This window comes from Puma concolor, chromosome A3 (genome assembly GCF_028749965.1).
Source record: "Puma concolor isolate L17-30 chromosome A3, mPumCon1.1.hap2, whole genome shotgun sequence".
NCBI classification, from domain to species: Eukaryota; Metazoa; Chordata; class Mammalia; order Carnivora; family Felidae; genus Puma; species Puma concolor.
Window position 1 is genome coordinate 77,167,378 of NC_141669.1, and position 24,722 is coordinate 77,192,099.

A 24,722-nucleotide genomic window follows, 5' to 3' on the forward strand; every position below is an offset into this window, starting at 1 on the left:
CTGCCAGGGGTTCAGTAATTTTTCCTGATATTCATTCTATGCCTTCCTAGGGTTACAGTGATCTAGAATCCAAAGTAAAAGACTATGTCTGACACAAGCCAAGGTCATAAATCCTGGGTTAGGACATGGATCTACACTGCCATCCATTCAGTGGACTCCTTTTCAATAAGTGAACTTGCTAGATCAAGTGAAGAGTTTTGGAGTCCTAAGTCTCTTACTGAAATCACTTTTTCCTTAAGTTTGTTTTGGGTGGCACACAAGACCCATTGTTCTGAACTTTTGTCGTGGCTGGAGGCATATGCCTGTCTTATGACATCTCATCATAATTAGGAAGGTTACTTTGAGATTTCTTCTCCAAGGATATGCACTTCTCTTTGGGACTAATATATCACCTTCCCCCCCCCCCCCTTCATTTTCCCTATTGGAAATCATGTGCTTCCCACCGCTGCACCTCCCCAAAAAATGGCCTCTGATTCAGGACATGCTCTCATAATTAGTCCAGGCATTGCCAGCTTTTCTTTAGTTAACTGATTTGGTTTAATGATATTCTTAAGTACCCATAAATATATTAGGACGAAAGCTAGACACTTGATATTTAACTATATGCATTTCATGTAAAGTGTATCATGCTCTATATAATAATTTTAGGGTTTTTTCTTTTTTTTTAAGTTTATTTATTTTGAGAGAGAGAGCGTGCAGGGGACGGACAGAGAGAGGGAGAGAGAAGGAGAATCCCAAGCAGGCTCTGCACTGTTGGCACAGAGCCCAATGCAAGGCTCAAATTCATGAACCATGAGATCATGACCTAAGCCAAAATCAAGAGTCAGATGTTTAACTGAGCCACCCAGGTGCCCCTATTTTTTTTCACTAAACATTACACTGCTAAGATTCACCCATATTGTTGTGTGTCACTGTAACTCATTTATTTTGACTAATGTATAATCCATTGTGTAAATTTACAAATCCATTACTCTGCAACCCATTTTAGGACTCCTGTCTAGCCATTGAACATAGAGTGACTGCAGAGTGGTGGTCAACCAGAAGAGCAGAGTGGCATCCTGATTATTGTCTCTGGTGTGACATGGCAGGGAGGGTGAGAACCACTGGTGTGGAACCACAAAGAACCCAGATTCTGTAGCAAGATAGGCTTGGTTTATAGTTCTATTTATCATCTCCATCACCCCTGATAAAGTCAGTTCTCTAAGATTTTCTAAATGAGGATCATGAAATGTCTCCTGTGAGCTGTTGCAAGAGTTAAATGGACTGTTCTAAATAAACACCTAGCATACATTCAGCAGGCGTGTGTTACCTGCTCTTCTGTGTGTTCTTTAATGATTACAGAAGCAGCTCAGGAATCCTAAGCCTCCCCACTTGAGCTTGAGTGAGATACAATCGCAGTGAGTTGTCAGAGCCCTTGGTGGAGCCCGTGCCCTCGGAAGCCTTGTCACCAAAGTACTCCTTAAGGATGCCCTACATCAGAGGGTGCCAATGAAGGAAACATCTAGGCATATGCATTTGAAACAACTCTGTTCTTCTAAAGAAAACGATTCAAAGCATTTCCGATAGGGGCGCCTGGCTGGCTAAGTCAGTGAAGCATACAGGGCATGGAAACACACACACACACACAACTACGCTTCAGGCACCATGGTGGCTCAGTTAAGAGTCCAACTCTGGCTTTAAGCTCAGGACATGATCTGCTGGTTCGTGGGTTTGAGCCCTGCATCAGGCTCCATGCTGCCCTTCTCTCTCTGCCCCTCCCCCACTCCACTGTGCTCACTCTCAAAATAAACTTTAAAAAAAACTATGCTTTAAAATTCAGAGGCATATATTAATAAATTTAAATTAAATTTTTTAAAAGCTTCCTATAGTAGATAGGATCAAATTCCTCTCTGGTCAGTGGTGACTCGTGCTAAAAAAGAAAACCCTCTGGGGGTGCCTGGGTGGCTCAGTCAGTTGAGTGACCAACTTCAGCTCAGGTCATGATCTCTCAGCTCATGAGTTTGAGCCCTGCATCGGGCTCAGTGCTGACAGCTCGGAGCCTGGAGCCTGCTTTGGATTCTGTCTCTCCCTCTTTCTCTGCCCCTAACCCACTCTCGTACCCACACAAAACCCACAAATTTGTTGTTACTAGCCTCTTGCTCTTAACCAAATTCATTCATTCAATAAGTATTGGGGTTCCAACTGTGGGCCAGGCACTTAGCTAAGCCCTACAACCATGAGCAAAATACAACAGCTGCTGTCCTAGGTCTCCTGAATTTACGTTCTCTCTCAAAAATAAATAAACATAAAGAAAAAAAGAAAATGCTCTAATGACATTTTTAGAAAGGGGGAAAAATAATGTTTAAGACAAAACTTTACCGGTATTTGAGTCTTATTCACTTGGGCTTCATCTCTCAGATGCTCTGCTTCTAGAAGAAATTTAACAGCATCGAAACTAAAGCCATCAACACCCTTTGTGAGCCAGAACTGTATGATTTCCTAAACACAAAGAAACAAAATGCTTTGGTTACATTATGCATTATGTTTATAATGCTTAATTAAAGTTTCTGTCTGTAATGACTTTCCACTATAAAACGGCCATCTCCAGGTACAAAAGAAGCACAGCACTCCTATAGTGTATTTTTGTCTGTTGAGCATAGCAGCAGCTTAATGTAGTGAACTCTCACTGCATTTATGGACTCCCATACTTCCCTCAAATTTGAATTCGGAATGTTACATTTGTAATTAACGTTATGAGCATGCTTCCAAAGTTTAAAGAATCACTCAAAATGAAGGCATGAAACCACAGTGAAAGGGACTCAGGAGAAACTGGGAACATATCTTCCCCCAAACCCCAGTTCCTTAAAGGCCACTCCAAACAGAGAAAACAATCAGCTAAGCATCAGGTCATGAAGGGTTCTTCCACCAGAGTGGGAGATTCTAGAAGGAAAGACTGCAGCTTTCATTTCTGTTTCCCTTGCCTCGGACCACAGCACCAGGTCCTTAGTGAACCAGTCATGGACTGAAAGTACACAGTACAAAGCCCAAATAAGTCAAACATGCTGTGATACCATTGGGACACGAAAATTCAGCATGGCCCCAGGCGTCAGTGCATTTACAGAATAGTTGGGGACACATGAGACATGAGAAGATTACCTAATAATGCCAGGTGGGGTGCACTGCAACATCATGAGAGGAGACTCCTTTGTCTGCAGGGCTGTTGGCGCTCCAAGAAGATCAAATTTAACATGGGTGGCCACAAACAGCGAAAGAAGAGCTAGAGTTCTACCTTGACCAGTGGGAGTTTATCAGGGAGTACGATTAGGAAGAACATTCCGGACTGTTTGTAGGACAGCATGGCTAATCACAGAGGCAGAACTGACTTGGCCTCTACTGGGGCAGCTGGAAGGACCACAGGGCCTTGAAGAGCAGAGGAACTAGCTCTCCGCTCTCCACCCCTGCCAGCTGGCTCTACTCTGGCACCAGCCTCAAGCTACCCTTCTGCAGAGGGACAGTGGCTCTCCCCACTTTCCTCTCAGCTCAGCCCTTACTGAGTGGCAGGTTTTACAGGAACGTACTTATCACATTAAAACAGAACAGCCCACAACTCGGAGTACTAGACTAAGTAGCTAATTTATGGAGAACAGAGCCATAGCTCCCAAATAAAGACTTATCACCCAAAAAAACATGTGTCCTTTTTAAAATGTGTTTCATGTCTACATGTGAATGTAGGGTCTCTAGGGCGCTGTAATTCAAGGGTCTCAAGGGTTTCTTACAGGCTAACTGGAAGGGTTAATACTGCTGAGGTCAAGTCCCTTTAAAGTGACAAGTGTGAGTAACAAAGCTTGAAAAACATTTTCAAATCTAAGAGCAGACTTAGAATCTTCGCGTGGACACAGTTGAACCAAATACCCTTAAGCTGGTTCTACCCACACAAAACCCACAAATTTGTTGTTACTAGCCTCTTGCGCTTAACCAAATGCATTCATTCAATAAGTATTCGGGTTCCAACTGTGGGCCAGGCACTTAGCTAAGCCCTACAACCATGAGCAAAATACAACAGCTGTGGTCCTTGGTCTCCTGAATTTATTTAGAATCCCCAACTAGACAGCAAATAGTAATGCAAGAATATTTAAGTCACAGCCAGGATAAAAAGCTTTAAAGGAGAGGCACATGATCTTACAAGAAGATGAAATAGCAGGATTGGTCCTGGAGGTCAGTGCAGCAGGAAGGCAGGAAGTGAGAGCGATTGGTTAGAGATTGAGAGAGAGAAGTCAATAGATGTAAAGGTACCTCATTGATGAGGCAGAACCATCTCGTCCCGGTGGCCCCAGGGGTCAACTCAGCATGAAGCTTCAGGACCCCTCAGTAACCCCGGCCCCTTCCTACCCACCTTCTTTCCCCGGGCTAAGTAAACACTCTGTACCTAACTTTACACAATTTAAGAAGGCCCCAAATTTTCACAAGCTTCAGACTCCATACAACCCAGGCCTACGGCCAGGTGGCGTTGGTCCTGACAAGAGAGAACATGGGAGGTGGGTCAGGGTGGGGGTGGGACACAAATAGTTGTAATCCATCCAAGCCACCTCCGACAAAGCTGTGGGAAAACATTAAACACCATGCTGTTTAAGCTTTGGGGCACGGATTTCCCAGAAAAAAATCTGCTCACTTTCTTCATGGGGTCCTTATTCCCTTTGGGAATAGTTAGACTTGCTAACGGTTGACCCAGCCATAAAAAATGAGAAATGTGTACCCGAGCAAAGGTTTCTGGCCCTGGCAGGGGTTTTCACTTCAGTCCAGTAAGAGATACAATGATCGTTTGAAGAGACAAAACAGCAAAAGTTGGATGGTTATTTTTGAGAGTCATTGTAAAAATGCTGTGGTCTTCATTCAGATAATCCAAAATGTGCTCTTGAAAAATATTTGTGCTATTTATTCTCCCAACTAGGTGAGAAAAGGGAGCTCTAGATTTTAATCATTAACCCTCTCTTTACCCCATTTAAGCTCTCCCAGGGTGCCTGGTGCAGAAATGGGCACAGAGCCTAGTTCTGCTGGGTCTGGGTGACCCACAGAGGCGCCACGGGACTCTGGGGACAGTACATTGTGTCCCCGATTCCTGTATAACTCCCATGACATCACAGAGTCCTGGTTTCTCTACGAGGCACCTTTTCATTCTTTTCTCCTTAAACAATTCACTGCGCTGAGTAAAACAGGAACCAATTCAGCATTACTAGTCTCATATCCAGATTCACGAAACCTAGAGGCAAAACTTTTCTTTTGAGATGACTAAAGTTACTGGGCCATTTACCTAAAAAGCTTAGTTTGCGAAATAGAAAAACTCTGCTCTTACAGGTGACGATCTGTAAGACATCGTCTTGAAAGTGACATAAACCCCAGGTTCAGCCCATCTCAAAGAGGAATAACAAACTATAAGATATTTTAGAAGTACAGAGAGAAAACTATATTCTCTGCTTTTAAGCAAAGGAAAGAAAATCGACCCTACTGCTGTTCAGAAATCTTGGTGAAACTCTTGGCTAACTCCTTCAGGAGCAGGGCATGGAGGAAGGATCACGGGCTCAGGATTCTGACCCATCCGAGCGCCCTTCCCAGCTCCCCACTTTGCATCCAGCTGCGTGCGTTAGGGCATCTGCATGGCCTTACTGACCTTGGTTTCCTCATCCATAAAATTACACCCGCCTGGCAGAGTTTCTGTAGGGACTAAATAAGGTATTGCTGCTAGAGTCAATTCACACTTGGGTGTTTATATTACCTGATCTCTCTGCAGTGTTTGTCCCTGCTGACTAAACGCGCCTTCTAGAAATACTCCTATCCCTTAGCTCCCGGATACCTACTCCTCGTTTGCCACTTTTCTCTGTCTACTCCGCAGTCCTTTAAATATTAGCACTTTGGGGGGCGCCTGGCTCAGTCGGTTGAGTGTCTGACTTCAGCTCAGGTCATGATCTCATGGTTTGTGAGTTCGAGCCCCGCATCGGGTTCTGTGCTGACCGCTCGGAGCCTGGAGCCTGCTTCGGATTCTGTGTCTTCCTCTCTCTCTGCCCCTCCCCCACTCATGCTCTCGCTCTGTCTCAAAAATAAAGAAAAGTTAAATATTAGCACTTTGAGGGGCTCTTACACGCCCTGTTCATTTCATTTCACAACATTGTATTGACTCATTTATCTACCCATTTATTATTTAATAAGCATTTAAATAACAAGGAACACCCTATCCTAAATGCCATACAGAGAGGTTAAACCACTTAATCCCCAATCACCCCTATGATGTACGTGTCATTATTGTTCCTCTTTTACCAACGAGGGAACTGAGGCACAGGGAGATGAGGTAACTTGATCACAGTCACAGAGTTAGTAAGTGGTGGCACCAGAATTGGAACCCTCTGGCTCCCTTACCCATTTGCTCTGCTTTATTTTATTTTATTCTTTCGATTGGAAGATCTGCCAACTCCTGGCCCCTATTCCCACATGCCAACAATCACCTCAAGCTCAGTTGCAAGTGACCCCCTTGTCCATCTTGGCCAGCCTGGCGCTCTCACTGACACTACCTGCCTGACCTCTGTAGGCCTTGTCCGCATGCCCACAAATCTCAGAGTTTTATCTCTAAGCCAGACATGTCCCCCAAGCTCCATGACCTTATATCCGAGTCTCCATTGAATACTTTGACGTCTCAGACGTCAAACTCTCCATGATTAAGACATGCCCCATCCCCTCGTCTTTTGTCTCCCATCTCAGGAAATGGCACCACCGCCAGTCTGCATTCAAATCCGAAATCTGAGAGTCACACCAGACTCCTCTCTAACCTGATGATACCCCTGCAACCCCGTGCCACCTCACTGCTCCGAAGCCCCTGGCATTTCTTCCCTGATGACTGACCCATCCTCTCCCCTGGCCCCTCTGCCTCCAGACCTGCCCCACTCAAGCCCCTTCTCCACAGTCACTGATTTCCAAAATGCAAATGGAAAATGATTTCCCTAAGACCTTGTAAACTCAAATCCTCACCACCTCACCACCAACGCCGTGCTCAGTAGGAGCAGAGCAGAGCTGACATTTAAGCCGGGGCGGGGTGGGGGGTGGGGTGGGGTGGGTGGAGGTGGGGTACCTGGGCTCCCTGTCCCCAGTGGCCATGAACATACTAACTCCCTAGGATCCCACACTCCAGCACTCAACATTTCCACATGGCGGGCTCGGGGTCCTGACACCGTTCAGGCAGAGGGCTGGGCTGTGTGGAGTCTCTTCCCTGCTCTGCTACTAACCCAGCTCTCTGGACTTCTGTTCACTCATTTGGCAAAGAAGAGACGTGATCGCAAGTAAAAACTGAAGTGGCTGGAAACGTCCAAAATGCCATACAAACGTAAGCCTCCACCTTCTCCCAAGAAGGCTTCTAGACTTCACGAGGTAAACACACTCAAGCCCCGAGAGGTTCAGGGCATGAGCCAAGTCCCCTGAAGGCCTGTGCAAGGAGGATACAGAGAGGAGAGACGAGGGTGCTGTGTGCTGTGTGCCCCCCGCTTGCCTCCCACTGTGCAGATAATCTGAAATCTGATGGGAGCCAGAAGCAAGAAGTCGCCATGAGTGCAAGCTGGTATGCAAGCAGGAATCATTCCAAATGCCTCCCCACCACAAACTCGCTGGGTTGCAAATAATTAACCTGCTTAGCTCTACTGCAGAGATAAGTGCTGCTGGGGGGTAGGAGGGTGTTGGAAAGTCCCCTTCATGTGAAAAGTCCCTCTTCAGCAGCAAAGAGCCTTTCCTTGCAGCTTCTTGGCCTTTCTTATTTAGTTCTAGAAGCAAATCTTCTATACCAGCCTTACAAAAATGTCTAACCTTCAACTGGAGGCAGTTAACGATTCATCCCAAGGGGAATCTCATTCTGTTGAGACTAGTAAATAAGGCTCTTGTTCCACTACTTGGATGCCTGCAAGGGAACGGCTGGAACAGTCAAAAAATAATTAATGTATTGGCTGGCACCTTTGGACAAAATTGATCACACTTGTCTAAACATCTCCAGACAATCCATCGCTATTGTCACAAGGAGCCTGGAGAAATCCACTGCCTGATAAACCAACTGGATTATACTCACATTTATGAATTTCTACTTTTTTTCTTTTCTTAATGTTTATTATTTATTTTTGAGATACAGAGAGAAACAGACAGACAGATAGAATGTGAGCAGGGGAGGGGCAGAAAGAGAGGGAGACACAGAATCCAAGGCAGGCTCCAGGCTCTGAGCTGTCAGCACAGAGCGGGACGCGGGGCTCCAATTCTCAAACTGCGAGACCATGACCCGAGCCGAAGTCGGACGCTCAACCGACTGAGCCAGCCAGGCGCCCTGCCACATTTATGAATTTCCAACTGAAACCCCTTGAAAAACTGTGTAGGAAAAGTGAAGCACAGAGACAGAAACGGGTTTGCCTCAAGTCGGAAGTGGGGTTGTGGGTAAGAGGATGGACTCTGGGTTTGAATCCTGCTCTGGATCAATCCGCCCCAGGTGGGTGACTTCACCTCTTTCACCCTCAGTTTCCTTCTCTGTAAAATGATCCTGCAGTCTCCTAAATAAGGCTTGGTCAGAGCATAAATGAGATGATCCAGGTAAGGCACTTGGCACAAAGTAAATGCCCAAAAGTGTGTGGGGGCGGGGTGGGGCAGGGAAAGGTACAGGTGGGGGTGTGTAAATGATCTTTGGTGAAGGAAGGCAGTGTCCACCCTCCAGCAAAGAAGGTTAAAACTAACCTTCTTTGCCCCACCCCCTCTCCCCAACCTCAAAGAGACAAGGCTGCACTGACAAGGTGCCTACTTCTGGAACAGATCGTCTAAATTCATCTAAATTCTGGGAAACATTAAACATGTGTAGTAAAAACAGCCGTAGAAGTAAGGAGTCTACAGGAATATATTTCACAGCAACAGCAACAAAATGCAAGACTTGCACACTGAAAACGCAAAACAATGTTGAAGGAAATTAAAGACCTAAACAAGTGGAAAGACATCATGTGTTCCTGGTTCAGAAGACTTAATATTGTTAGAGTGGCAATGCTGCCCCACACTGATGCCCGCATTCAGTGCAATCCCTATTCAAATCCCAGGAGCAGGCTGCTTGCAGAAATTGACAAGCTGATCATATGGAAACTCATATGGAAAGAATATGATCCAGTAACTCCACTCCTGGATATTTACCCAAAGAAAATAAAAGTACTAACTCAAAAAGATACATGCACCCCCATGTTTAGTGCAGCATTATTTACAATAGCCAAGCTATGGAAGCAGTCCAGGTGTCCATTCACAGATGAATGGGTAAAGAAGATGTGGTCTGTACACACACACACACACACACACACACACACACACACACACAACGGAATATTACTCAGCCATAAAAAGAATGAGACCTGGCCATTTACATCGGTATGGATGGATCCAGAGGGGATTATGCTAAGTGAAATAAGTCAAACAGAGAAAGACAAATACCATATGATTTCACTTATCTGTGGAATCTAAAGAACAAAACAAAAACAAACAACAGTCTTTTCAATACAGAGAATAAACTGGTGGCTGCCAGAGGGGAGGTCGGTGGAGAGATGGGCACAAGAGATAAATGGGATTAATAGGTACAAACATTCAGTTGCAGAACAAGTCATGGAGATTGAAAAGTACAGCGATGGGAATACAGTCAATAATATTCTTGACATTGTTGTATGGTGACGGATGGCGACTGCACTTACTGTGGGCAGCGCTGAGTAATATACGGAATTGTCAAATCACTATGTTGTACACCTAAAACTAATATAACATCATATGTCAACTATACTCCAATAAATAATAATAATAATTGATCGCCAAAAGAAAGAAAGGAATACAAGGACCCAAAATAGCCAAACAATCTTGAAAGAGAAGAACAAAATTGTAGGCCTCACACGACCCAGTTTTGAAAGTTCCCATAAAGCTAGACTAATCCAGACACTGTGGTATTGGCACAAGAACAGACCTACAGATCAATAGAGAAGAATTGAGTCTAGAAATAAATCCTGACATTTATGGCCAGTTGATTTTCAAAAGGGTTCCAAGACAGTTCAATGGGGAAAGAATAACTTTTTTTTAAAAACACATGTTGTGGGAATAACTGGATAGCCACATGCCAAAGAATTAAGTTGGACCCCCTCATGCCATATATAAGAGGTAATTTAAAAAGTGGATCAGATACCTAAAATGTAAGAGCTACAACTATAAAACTAGGAAAAGAAAACATAAAAAATCTTCATGACCTTGGGTTAGGCAATGGTTTTTATTTTTTTTTTTTAATTTTTTTTTTCAACGTTTTTTTTTTTAATTTATTTTTGGGACAGAGAGAGACAGAGCATGAACGGGGGAGGGGCAGAGAGAGAGGGAGACACAGAATCGGAAACAGGCTCCAGGCTCTGAGCCATCAGCCCAGAGCCCGACGCGGGGCTCGAACTCACGGACCGCGAGATCGTGACCTGGCTGAAGTCGGACGCTTAACCGACTGTGCCACCCAGGCGCCCCTAGGCAATGGTTTTTAAATGACACTAAAGTACAAACAACAAAAGGAAAAAAACGGATAAATTGGACAATTTAAAACTTGTGCTTCAAAGGACTCCATCAAGAAAGCAAGAAGACACCCCACAGCATGGGAGAAAAGTGCAAATCATGTATCCAGAATACATATAAAATTCTTTTTTAAAGTTTATTTTATTTACTTTGAAAGAGAGAGAAAGAGAGAGAGAGAGCGGGGGAAGGGCAGAGAGAGAGAGCATTCCAAGCAGGCTCCTCCCTGTCAGCCAAAATCAAGAGTCAGACACTTAACCAACTGAGCCACCCAGGCGCCCCTATACAAATTTTTTTACAACCAGGGCATCTGGGTGGCCTAGTCAGTTGAGCATCCGACTCTGGCTCAGGTCATGATCTTGCAGTTTGTGGGTTCAAGCCCCAGGTAGGGCTCTGCTCTGGACAGTGCGGAGCCTGCTTAGGATTCTCTCTCCCTCTCTCTCTCTGTCCCTCCCCTGCTCACACTCTTTCAAAATAAATAAACTTCAAAAGAATCCTAAAACCAACAACAGAAAGACGAATAACACAATTTTAAAATGGGCAAAGGATGTGAACAGACATTTCTCCAGCAAAGATATAAAAATAAACTACATAAGCGCATGCGAAGATGCTGAACGTCATTAGCCATCAGGGAAACGTAAATCGGAACCCCAGTGAGATGTCACTACACACCCACTAGGATGACGGTACTCAAGAATACAGACAGTAACAAGTGCTGGCAAGGAAGGATGTGGGGAAATCGGGACCCTCACACATTGCTACCGGGACAAACATGGTGCAGCTGATTTGGAATAGAGCTGGGCAGTTTCTCAACTTATTAAATATAGATTATAAATACAGATACATATCGTAGACATACAGGTAGATATTGTACGACTTTGTTTATATGAAATGTCTAGAACAGGCGTATCCACGGAGACAAAAAGTAGATTAGCGGTTGCCGGTAATGGTGGGGGGGGGGGGGTAGGCACAGAGAGTATCTGCTAATAGATATAGGGCTTCTTTAGGGGGTGAAGAAAATGTTGTGAAATCAGTGGTGATAGCTTTACGACTCTGTGAAGAGACTAAAACCACTGAATTATACACTTGAAGGGGTGCATTTTATGTTTATGTGAATTATATCTCCCTAGAGGTAGTACTTAAAAACAAGAGGGGCGCCCAGGGGGGCTCGTGGTTAGGCATCCGACTTCAGCTCAGGTCATCATCTCACAGTTTGTGAGTTCAAGCCCCTGCATCGGGCTTACTGCTATCCGCGCAGAGCCCAAGTCAGATCCTCTGTCTCCTTCTCTCTCTGCCCCCCCCCCTCAAAAGTAAATAAACATAAAAGGAAAGAAAAAAAAAAAAACAAGAACAAACTTAAGGGTTGTGGGCGCCCTCAGTGGCTCCAGCGTGGCCACCTGCACCCTCACCCTTCAGCTGACAGTGTACGAGCTATAGAAAGGGACCCACAGCTCTATGTTCTGTTCGGGTCCCCTCCCCACCTACCGACCTCAGAGCACTCCCCCACTAACCTGAATCCCTGCCCACTACCGCCACAGCAGCAGCAGCAGCAACACCACAGCTGATGTCTGTCGTGTTGGGTATTGGAACTACCACTGTGTGGTGACCGCCGACAGGAAGCCTCCTATGAGGGGCCACGGAGGGATCTTCAGCAGCTCAGCAGGAATCCCTTACAGCAGCCTTCGTGGCCCCGTGGGATCTGCCCCTGGTCTCCACTTCTTGGATCTCAGCCCCTAACCCTCCCTCTCGTGTCACTCCTATGCACTGGCAGGCTTGCCAGATAAAACACAGGACACCCCGCTAAGTTTTCATTTCAGATGCGCCGCGAGTAATGTTTTAGCAGAAGCGGGTCCCAAATACCATCTTTCTCGTTGTTTATCTGAAATGAAAATTTAGCTGGTGTCCTGCATTTCCATTTGCTCCCTCCGGTCACTGGATGCACCAGCCTCCACGTCATTCCTGAAATACACGAAGCACGCTCTCACCTCGAGGTCTCTGCACTGGCTCTTCCTCCCGCCTGGAACCTTCTTCCCCCAAACATCCACGGGGCTCCCTTTCAAACTTCAGGTCTTTGTCCAAACAGGACCTCCACGGAGGGATGGCCCCAAACCAACTTGTGCCTGGCACTCTGACGTCCCTTACCCTCAGGGACCACCCAACACGTTACACGTTTAGTTGGTAAATGTGTGCCCTCCCCTCGGTTTGCAGACAACGCCTTGAGAGCAGGTTTGATTCGCGGCTGCATTTCCAGTGCTCAGAACACGACCTGGATACAGAAGGCCGTGCACGGGTCATGTCCCGCAATGTTCCAGACAGCCCGTGAGACAAATACCGCCTTCGACCGTGTTTCACAGATGAGGGGTCAGAGACACGGAAAGCCAAATATCTCACCCAGAAGCCCACGGTAGCAGCAGTGGCGCTGGGTCCAGATGCAGGCTCAGATCTAGAGCCCACACTCTGGCGCACCTCACTTCATCCTCTCGTCATCACAGGCAGAGGGGTACCTCAGGGCTAAGTTACCAAGGTATTCCTGCCTCCCTCCCCCATCCGTTGTGTGAGGAAGGAACGACCAGCATGTCTGAGGGTCTAACATTTGCCTCAGACTCCATAATCCCAGAGTTTAATTGTATTACTTGGTTGTTGTTGTTTTTTTTTTTATTTTTTTTTTTAACGTTTATTTATTTTTGAGACAGAGAGAGACAGAGCATGAGCAGGGGAGGGGCAGAGAGAGAGGGAGACACAGAATCTGAAACGGGCTCCAGGCTCTGAGCGGTCAGCACAGAGCCCGACGCGGGGCTCGAACTCACGGACCGCGAGATCATGACCTGAGCCGAAGTCAACAATTACTGTTCAACACAAAGTGTATCGGGTACCCACTTCTACACCCATGCAATGGAGAAGTCTGTGGGGGTATCTGTACTCACTTTTATTTCCTCTTGAACATCAGGATTGTGGAAATTTAAATCAGGTTGTTCTCTCATAAACTGGTGAAAGTAACATTGGTTTCGTACTTCGTCAAAGTGCCAACTGGAGTTTCCGTACACGCTTAGCTAGCAAACAGAAAATAGCATTTCACCTTCTTAGCATCCATGTAATGGCATTGCCCGAAAAGAAACGATCATTGCCATCCCTGGCCTGGTGCAGGCGGAGTGCGCAAATCCTCGGAATTTTCCTTCTAGGGAGAGCACTGGATAAATTCATTCCTTAAAATGTCACCCACGAATGCCGCACAGATGTAGTTGGGGTATATTTGCCTAGTAGAAGCTGTTCCTAACAACCGCAATAGCAAACCAATGCTCTCAAATGTAGAATGAGGCCAATTTAAGGAGCAGACATTTTTTTTCCTCCGGAACAGGATATTTTTTTTAATTCAATAACTACAAATCGGAAACCAGGTTGGGGGAGGGAGGACCAGGCTGGGACAAATAATGGCTACCTCTTTTCTGGCAGAATGGGGAGGAGGTGGCCCCTACACCCTCAATGGTTAATACAGGTCCCCCCGCCTCGCTCTGCCACAGCATCCCACTTTCCCTGGGACTGGGGTGGTCGGTAACCCAGCCTGCTCTGCCCCAGGCCCCTTCCCCTAAGAGCATCTTGGAGGAGGGGGATGCGGGCAGAACAGCAGGAAGCAATGAGGACGAACATGTGGTGGTCATGGCAGCGATGACGTGTGTCTAAGAATGGAAACATTGAACAAAAACAACACACTGTCCAGAGGCAGTTTGTGAACAGAGGAAAGATGGAACCAGAACCTTGGGGGGTAGGGAGGATCGGAAGGGTGGGAGTGAGCAAGGCTAGTTCCTTGTTATTAGTGCCCCGTGTGAGGCAAGGGGAAACCAAGGCCTAGGGTGGAAGCGGATGGGGTGGGGCAGTGGCTGCGGCCCACCTGAGGTGGCTGCCACAGGGAACCTGGGCCTCCTGGATAATGGGTGGACTGCATTTCCCTCACTGCAATAGATTCCAGGGTGGCGGTGAGGTGGGCTGGAGCCCATTTACAGAGGGTAGGGGGCTCAGACCCCTCCCGCCTTCCCTCTTGTGCCCCAAATGGGACCATCTGACCTTGAGCAAGGACTAGGCAAGGTGGGAAGGAAGAAGACTAGGTGTGAGCCACACCTACTGAGGCACAGGTCGGCTGGGGGCATCTTGGAGCTGAGCGCCCCTCCCCATCTGCTGCTGCCGGGGCTATGGAGTGGGGCAGATCAGAATGAGATGGGGCTTGAGCCCCTTTTAAGGCCAGGGGAGCCCTCCCAGGCCCCTTAGTGGGAAGCTTTTAGAGGGAAGAGTGGGGAAGCAGAAGGGACGCCCAAACCAAGAGCCCAGTCAGCAATGTCCCACCGCTGAGTGTGGGGATGCAGCAGGAGCAGGATGCAGCAAGGTGGGAAGTCAGCTTTGTCTGGAAGGGCAAGTATGCGCCTGGGGTGAGGGGTCACTGGAAACCAAGACCAAAGGAAACTGCTCCCCACTTGGGCCCACAGCAGCTGGTGGTGAGGGTGCAGGTGGGTGGCAGTGATGCATGGGCCTGGGGGGGGGGGGGATGGGAGTGGAGCTGTCGAGTCCCAGAAAGAACCTAAAGAGCAGACATTTCTAACATATTTTCCTGAACCTTCTATCCAGGCTCTGGACTCCTGTTTGTGAAAAAAATGCAAATGATGGTCAACTGGGGAGAAAGATACATTCCATTGGTCTTGGAGTTTGAATCCACAGAGTGGATATTTAAACTGTATCCTCAGAAAATTAGTAGAATCATCCACTTAAAACTCTTCTTAAAAAAATAACAATAATAAAATAAAATAAAATAATAAAAATCAAAACCCTCTAGCCCTCAGGAATAAAAGATATCTAGCAGCTTCAAGCACCTGTCACTGATTTCCTCTTTCTAGGAATGCTCACAAATGTGACTCCAAAGCGTGACTCTCCTGGCGGACTTTCCTGCCTCTCTCGCTGCTGCTTTTAAGTCAGCTTGGTTCCTTCAATGGGGCGGTTCCTCAGGGCTCTAGCTTGGGCTTTTGTTCATTTCATGCAAAAGAAAACATCTGGACGACATTTACAAACTGGGGGATTTTGCACAAATCCTTTTCTTTTTAACTGGAAGACCCAGTCATGGTGGGTCCAAATTGCCACTAAAACAAGTGGGTGGAGCTAAGTGGCAGCTGCCGCCTTTCAAGGAAACACACCCTCATCGCCGGCCCTGACACAAACCAGGATATTTACAGTCTATGAGACCAAGAAAAGAAGGGTATCCAGAATACAAAAAGAACCCCACCAATCAATTTCAAAGGCACAAACAACCCAAAAGAAAACTGAGGAAAGAAACCATCCATAAACAGGTGTTTCACCAAAATGGAAGCTCAAGTGAATGAAATGTACGAATAAATGTTCAACATCATTAGTAACCAGACAAATCTTCATTCGCAACTAGATAAATGGAAAATGAAGACCTCAAGGTGATACCAATTTAGGTTCACTTGGTAAAAAATTATTAAGTCCGGCAGTACCAGTAAGTTAAGGAGAATATGTATGTTTTATACTGCTGGAGGGGATATAAACTGGTACAACCACTTTGACAATCAGTTTGGTATTATCTTGCAGAGGTCAGCATGCAGTCTCGTGCACCCAGAAATTTCACCCCTAGCCATTTGCCTTTCAGAAGCTCTTGTACATGTACCCTGGGACAAGAGACTAATGAGAATGTTACCATGGCATCGTTAATAATAGTAAAAATAAAATAAAATAAACCCCTGGAAACAGTCCAATTGCCCATCAGTGGAAGAGTGGATAAGTAAATCATGGAATATTTATACAATGGTTACATAACAGTGAAAAAGTATAGGGGCACCTGGTTGGCTCAATCAGTCTTTGGCTCGGGACCACAGTTCGTGAGTTCAAGCCTTGCATGAGGCTTTGCACTGACAGTACAGAGCCTGCTTCCGATCCTCTGTCTCCTCCCTCTCTCTCTGCCCCTCCCCCGCTCATGCACGCTCTCTCTCTCTCTCTCAGAAATAAACGTTAAAAAAAAAAGAAAGAAAATGTATAAACCACAGCTACCGGACTCTACATAGATGAACATTAAAAACAGTGAAAAAGCTAGTTACAGGAGATTTACATGCACCAGGACATTTATCATAGAGTCCAAAACAGGAGAAACTAAATAATAAATCTTTTAAAAATATGCAGCATATGCAGCATTGGAAAAACACAAAGCAAGGACTTGGAAAACCCCCAAATGTGAGGCAGTGGTCACCCCTAAGAGGAGGCGTGGGGAGGGACAGGGAGGAACCTGCAGGAATTTTCAGCAGCGTTGGTAATGTTCAATTCTTAATTTGGGGATGGGCTCATTGATGTTCACTATATTATTACTTAGATACATATTACCTATATTTTCTAACAGTTTTATTCACGTATAAATGAACACAATAAACTGCACGTATTGTGTGTACGATCTGATCAGTTTCAACATGTGTATATGTATGTGAACTTCTCACCATGATCAAAATAGTGAATATATCCATCCTTTGGGACCCCCTGACCCCATCTTCCACTCCTCCCCATCTCCTTCCCATCCCTAAACAACTAATCGGCTTCCTGTCACTACAGATGAGTTTCCATTTTCTAGAATTTCATGTTAAGTGGAATAATATGTCCCCTTCTGTCTGGCTTCTTTCACCGGTATAGTTCTTTTGAGATTCATCCATGGTGTTGCCTGTTATCAATAGTTCATTCCTTTTATGGCTGAGTAGTATTCCATTGTATGGTTATGCCACAAGATGTTTTATACATCTATCATATATTACATATATTTTGGTATGTATCAACTATTTTTTAAGTTTATTTATTTTGAGAAAGAGAGAGAGAGACAGAAGTGCCTGTGAGGGAGGGGCAGAGAGGGATAGAGACAGAATCCCCAGCAGCTTCTGTGCTGTCAGCACGGAGCCCGATGCAGAACTCACTCACAAACTGTATGATCATGACCTGAGACGAAATCAAGAGTCGGACACTTAACCAACTGACCACCCAGGTATCCATGTATCAACTACTAAGAAAACAAAAACAAACCAACCCAAAAAGCCAACAACGTTGGCTATAGTGGAGAACAGATGGAAGGATGGAGAAACTGGAGGCTGTTACAGGCCTGTAGGCAAGAGATGATATGGTTGGAAGTATGGGCAGCAATTTTTAAAAGTAGACTGTATGGTGGGACGGTGCCATCATTAGCCCTTTCATTTACTGGCTGTGTGACGGAGGGCAAGGTGTTTAACACTGCTGATCTGCAACACAGGAATTAAAACTCATAGGCTTGCAGGGCAGATTAAATGAAGGAATGAATATAACACACTTAGCACAGAGCCCGGCACATAGTATGCACTTAGTAAATGCTTGTTAATATCGTAATCATTTTAACGAGTGTGCGGGATTGGGGAAAAGAAAAATTAAGGAGCTAAAACTGCCAGGATTGCTGATAACACGCTCACCAGGCTGCATACTAGTACTATTCACGAAACCTGGGGTACAAGAGGTTGGCGGGGAGAAGATCACACAGTCAGCATTGATACGTGTTGATATTGAGTGCCCTTGGTTGATCTAAAAGTTGATGCCCAGGAGTCAGCCTCTTTAAGTGTTTCTGGAGAAGGTCAGGAAGAGAGGAGGAGGCACTGGAGGGTAGAGATCCAGAGGATCCAGGGTAAACAGTTCTGCAGAAAGCAGGACAGACATGAACCAGAGCAGGTGGGGAGACCAGCCCAGGACAGGGGCAGAGTTGCCAGATAAAATACAAAACATACGATTAAATCTGAATTTCAGATACACAGTGCATCATTTTTAGTGTAAGTATGCCCCATGAAATACCTTATACTCAGAAACTATGCAAATTCAGATTTCACTGGGCTTCCTGGATTTTTACTTATAAGTCTGGTAACCCCAGACAAGACAGACCCGGTCTCTGCCGTAAAAAAAGGTGAGTAGGAAGAGGGTGTGTATAGGAGTCGGCAGGTTTGATGACTTCTGCTCACCCTTCGAAGCAGAGCTTGCCGCTGAGCATGATAAGAGGCAGAGATGGCAAGAAGGGTGTTTGAGGAAGAGAGAAGGCCTGGATGGTAAAATTCCAAGACTGGATGCCTCAGTTCAGGTGAGGACAATGGATGTGTGATGTCTCTGAAGGCACAGACACCAAAGTTCAGGCGAAGAGAAAGTGGACGGTCAGGCTCATTTATGGCTGGGGTTTTACTGGACAGGGGAGTCACACAGTCAGAAAGACATAGGAGTCTGGAGTCTGGAGTCAGAAAGACGGAGGAGTCAGCAAGACCGTTACTGACCTAATAGGACATGGAGTCCAAGTCTGACGGCATGGGAGGTAAGGGAGGAAGGAGCTAATAACAGAAAGTACAGGCTTTAATGTGCTAAAACACATCAGTTCCACAATGGAATAAAAAGTCCAAATCCAAATGATTACAAGCCTTGGGTAGGTTATTTCTATTTATTTGGGAAATTTCCCCCTCCCCCAAAACTATACCCATTCACTTTTTTCCTTAAAAGGACTTTATAGATAACCAGTTTAATCACCGAAGACCTGCCCATTTTCTCTCTGTAAATCAGACAAGTCGGTACTTACCCAGTTGTTGGGTGGTACGGTTATGCCATTTTCACGGGTACAGTCATGCCAGATGTAATAATCAGTATATTTCCCTGTCCGGGTCCGACTCAGTTGAAACCAAGCATGTTTATCACTGGTGTGGTTTGGTATGAAATCAATTATTAATTTTAAACCTAATGAGTGAAAATATTTCAAATGTTAGGAAGAGATTATATTAGACAAATACAGGTCTGTTAAGGAAAAAAATGCTTTAAGTAAGCAATTGGAGAATGCTTTTCTCAACCCCATCCCCACCCCCCCACCCCCCCCACACACACACCCACCTACCACTCAGTTTACCTTTATCATGTATGGCTGCAACCAGATTCTCAAAATCTTTCATTGTTCCAAAAATAGGATCGATTTCTCGGAAATCTTCAACACCATGTCGGAAATCTTTAAGGGATGACTTATAAAATGAAGTAATCCAAATAGTTTTTATATTTAAAGTTGTGATGTAGTCCAGTTTCTCTTGAATGCCTGAAGAAAAAAGTCAAGGCCATGAGAAATAAAGTTTGACTTTTTGATCGAAGGATTAAAAACAAAACCAATATGGCTAAAATTGAAATATGTATATTGAAACAGAAATACTCAGAATTCTGTTGAATTTGATGAAATTCAAATAGAAAAGTCTAGTTCTACCAGTAGCATCAAATGGTCTTTTAGCAATAACCTTTGACCTTTAACATAAATGGAAAACGTTAACATCTGTCTGTGCCTTGTTCATAGATTATATTTAAAATCAAGGCTACAGTATTGCTAATTTATCCTACACATGGTTTTTGAACACCTAATCTAAGCCAGGGGCTGGACTAAGTGCCAAGGGACAAAGAAGAGTAACACACGGTCTAAGCTACGCTGTCCAGTATGACAGCCATTTGTACACGTGGCCATTGAGCACTTGCAATGTGACTCGTCTATTGAGATGTGCTGTACATGCAAAACACACACTGGATTCTTAAGAATATGATAATGTAGGGGCCCCTTGGTGGCTCAGTCAGTTGACTGTCCAACTATAGCTCAGGTCATGATCTCACAGTTCATGGGTTCGAGCCCTGCATTGGGCTCTGAGCTGACAGTTCAGAGCCTGGAGCCTGCTCCGGATTCTGTGTCTCCCTCTCTCCCTGCCCTCCCCCACTCATGCTCTGTCTCTCTCTCTCTCTAACAAAAATAAATAAACATTAAAAAAAAATTTGTGTAAGAATGTAATAATGTAAAATATTTCAGTAATATTTTATGTTGATGATATGTTGATATGTTGGCTTAAACAAAATACTTTAAATGAATATTATTAAAATGGATTCTAAATTAAAATTAAATTTTTTTAAAGATTTTATTTTTAAGTAACCTCTACGCCCAACATGGGGCTTGAACTTATAACTCCAAGATCAAGAGTCACATGCTCTATTGCCTGAGCCAGCCGGGTGCCCCTAAAATTAAATTATTATTAAAATGAATTTCTCATCTGTTTCTTTTGTACTTGTTTTAATGTGGCTCCTTAAAGAATTCACAATTATCTACGTGGTTCACGTTCTATACCCTTTGGACAATGCTGAAGCCAATCATTTACACAGAAGAGAATTCTAGATTTGTCCGAGAAGAGACACAGGAATGAAACTCCGTGTACTTGGAACCTTGTGGGATAATTAGCAGATAGTGTGTATTTGTGTGTGTGCGGTCCCAGTTCAGAGTCCTAATTGCAGATCAGACTTGAGTGTAGTAACTTCAATCTCCAGTAACTTTGGGTGGGACCCCTATATGGCTTCCTACAATCAGAGCCTGTCACAGGTCCCACAGCAGGCTGGAGGTCACTGAGACCAAAGCACAAAGTCTCCTGACTCCTGGCATTAGGGCTCTTCCCCGATTATAGGATGCTTGTTTTTGTCCCCTTTGTACCTCAGTTCCTCCATATAGGTGTCTGTGAGACCTCACAGACTATTCACCACCAACAAAAGGATTTTGATTTCAATCAGAACAATACAAGACATCTTAAGAATAAGGAAAGGAACAGGATGGTAAAAACAAAGGGGCTGGGCAGATACAAAGTAAACAAGGGATCCCAGGCCCCCACTCCAGGGGACAGAAGGCAATCACCAAAAACAAACTGAAACCTGCAGTGGTTCCTTCAGATAGTAACAAGCAAATCCCCTCAACCTCAAGGACAAATACCTATTGATTAAAGGAAATAACTAGTCCCTCAAGGCAAAGTTACTAGAAAAGGCAAACATAGGAGCTGATGAGACATGGCCCTGTGTATGGGAATTTGGGATGTATCTAGAAGGAGATTACAATGGGAGGGCCAGGAAGTGGGGAGTCTATTTGGGTTTAGGGATTTTAGCTCTATTTTGTCAAAACACCACTTTTGCTAAGCATTTACTACATAAAGGGAGCAGGTGCTAAGGCCACACAGGGATGAGGGGTGGTGGAAGGGAAGTCACCAGGATAGGTTACAAGGCGGTATCAGAGGGGACTGTAAACAGTCCAAAGTCCCATGAGCTCTGGGGAGGGGAGTAGATGCTCTGACTGAAAGCTTAAATAAAGATTAATATAGGGGCACCTGGGTGGCTCAGTAGGTTGAGCATCTGACTCTTGATTTCAGCTCAACTCATGATCCCAGGGTCTTGGGATCGAGCCCTGCGTTGGGCTCCATGCTGAGTGGAAGAGACAGAATCCTCTCTTCCTCTGCCCCTCTCCCCTGCTTGTTCTCTCACTCTCTAATGAAAAAAAAAAAAGATTAATGCAGAAAGAGTTTCAACTGCACCTTGAAGGACAGATAATATTTCAATTAATTTTTTATTAATTTTTATTAATTTTTTAATACTTAAAAAAATTTTTTTAACATGTATTTATTGTTGAGAGAGAGACAGAGCACAAGTGGGAGAGGGACAGAGAGAGAGAGAGGGAGACACAGAATCCGAAGCAGGCTCCGGGCTCTGAGCTGTCAGCACAGAGCCCGACGCAGGGCTCGAACTCACGAGCTATGAGATCATGACCTGAGCCGAAGTCGGACACTTAACCGACTGAGCCACCCAGGTGCCCCCATTTATTTTTTTAAAAGTTTATTAATTTATTTTGAGAGAGAGTTCAAGCAGGGGAGGGGTGGAGAGAGGGGGAGAGAGAATCCCCAGCAGGCTCTACACAGTCAGCATGGAGCCCGACGCAGGGCTCAAATCTACAGCACTGGGATCATGACCTGAGCTGAGATCAAGAGTCAGACACTTAACCAACTGAGCCACCCAGGCATCCCAATATTTCAATTAGTGAGGACACAGGAAGATACAAAAAAAGATATCAAGCATGAAAAAGAAAAGCCTTTTATTAATTATTTTAAAGTAATCTTCAAAAAAATTTTAAAGTTTATTTATTTTTGAGAGAGAAAGAGACAGTGCAAGTAGGGGAGGGGCAGAGAGACAGAGAGAGAGAGAGAGAGAGAGAGAGGGAGACAGAGAATCCCAAGCAGGCTCCATGCTGCCAGTGCAGAGGCCCATGTGGGGCTCAAACCCACGAAACCCTGAGATCATGGCCTGAACAGAAACCGAGAGCCGGACGCTTAACAGGTGGAGCCAGCCAGGTGCCCCATCACATAGCCTTTCATTAATTATTAAGGTAAGTTAGAGATTTCAAGATCCTATTTGAAAGTTAGATTTTAAAGTTAGATTAAACTCTGGGGCACCTGGGTGGCTCAGTCGGTTAAGCAATGGACTCTTGATTTCGGCTCCGGTCATGATCTTCCAGTTGTGAGACTGAGCGCCCGAGTCTGTCTCTGTGCTGAGGGTGGAGCCTGCTTGGGCTTCTCTCTCTCCATCTCTCCCTGGCCCTCCCCTGCTGTGTGCGTGTGCTCTCTCTCTCTCTCTCTCTCTCTTTCTCTCAAAATAAATAAATAAACATTTAACATTAGATTAAGCTCATCCCCAGTTCCCATACTCTATTAGATCATTTTCTTTTATTTTTTTTTCAAACTAAGTATTATCAAAAATTACCTTGTTTGTTTCTTATCGTTACCTGAACTAGAGCGACCGTATCAACCAAGTTGTCCAGGACAGCTCCAGTTTACATGTGCTGTCTGGCAAAATTTTGCTTTTAAAAGTGTCCTGATTTAAGCAACAAAGTATAAGGATGCTCTACACTTGACTCAGAAATTATTGGCGGAAGTTAAAAAAAGTAGTTTTGGGGGGTGCCTGGGTGGCTCAGTCGGCTGAGCGTCTGACTTTGGCTCAGGTAACGCCCAACACTCTGCTAATACCTTTTTTCCTTCCCTTCATTTCTCAGGATTTAAACTTTAAAGACTCCGCCTATACCTTTTAAAGATATCACTTAATTTTTTTCTAAAAACATGATGTATGCTTTATTCACTAATAAGAAACTCAGCTAGGTTACCAAACTAGCCCCGACACACCCTGGGAAAGCAGTTCTAAGTTGTCACTCTGAGATAACCAACTGGAAGGTGCACAGAAGCAGGAAGCATTTGAGGAGGAAATGAGTTCCACATACGAAGTCAGAATCGATGAACTAGGCGTATATACGTAGTGGGCAATAAATGAAACAACTCACTGGGGGCTCAAAGGCATGCAGCGAGGAGCCTTACATCGTGCCGAGAACTGCCAGGTTGTGCTGAATGGCTTTTCGAATATCATAAACAAGGAGAAGCTCGGCGTGACCAGTCACAGCGGAATATGCTTAGCGCCCAAGCCAGGCACAGTTCGGTTTTGAGGATCGAGAGCCGTAAACCGGCTGCATCCCGGCCCCGCCCTAATCCCCACTCCCGAACCCACCTTTTAGGTCTCCGTTCCCATCCATGTCACTGTCCTTGAAAGATCTCGGGTAGATCTGGTACATGGGCCCCGCCTGCCACCAGTCGAGACACTCTGGAGAGACGGCGATGATGGCTATGGTAGCCCCGATGAGCACGAACACCGAAGCCACGGTGAGCCAGAAAAGCACCTCCCGGGGCAGCCGGTAGCGGGCCTGGCCTGAGAACTGTAACAGCACCTCCTTGGGCATGCCCGCATAGGGCCCGACGTCCTTCAGGTCGGGCTCCACAGGGCCAAGGACGGCCATGGCGCCGTCCAGCCGGCTGCCTGGGTCCGGGTCCTTCTCCAGGATGTCTTCGTTCTGGACAAACCCGTTGTTGGTCCGGCATCCCTGCATACTCATCCTGATGGAGTCTGTCTTGCCTTTATTCTCAGCCATGTCCCACAGCCTTATCCCTTCAGAGGGCCCTCCTGCAATAAGAAAGGTGGAAAGGTGGCTCGCCGAAGTGCTTGGTCCTGTGAATGAGCTTCCGTGGTTTATAAATAAACCTGGGCGGACAAAGTCCAGCCAAGGAAGAAAGGGTAAAGGTAAAAGGGGTTTTAAAAAAAAATTCTCTCTACATCAACCCTTGCGGCTGCTGTGGCTACTGTCCCAACGCTGACGGATTCAGACCTGGACGGGAACAGGGGCACGGAGGAGGGGAAAGGGGAGGAAGAAGCGGAGGAAGAAGCAGGGTTCCACCGCAATTTAAATGTTACTTGACTGGGTACACCAGTGTTCACGGCAGCGTTAT

At 45.4% G+C, this 24,722-nt stretch overlaps 1 protein-coding gene across 1 annotated transcript in view; it reads right to left on the reverse strand.

The window, feature by feature from the left end:
• Positions 1–24,452, reverse strand: part of SLC3A1 (solute carrier family 3 member 1) — a 36,505-nt gene extending 12,053 nt beyond the window's left edge. The window contains exons 1-5 of the mRNA XM_025932001.2: positions 23,950–24,452; positions 19,478–19,657; positions 19,157–19,311; positions 13,476–13,601; positions 2,359–2,478 (exon numbers count right to left, since the gene is read on the reverse strand). Of these exons, the coding sequence (XP_025787786.2) occupies positions 2,359–2,478; positions 13,476–13,601; positions 19,157–19,311; positions 19,478–19,657; positions 23,950–24,367 (999 nt within the window). The 5' untranslated portion in view covers positions 24,368–24,452. The remainder of the gene's footprint in view (positions 1–2,358; positions 2,479–13,475; positions 13,602–19,156; positions 19,312–19,477; positions 19,658–23,949) is intronic.
• Between the last annotated feature and the right edge of the window lie 270 nt (positions 24,453–24,722).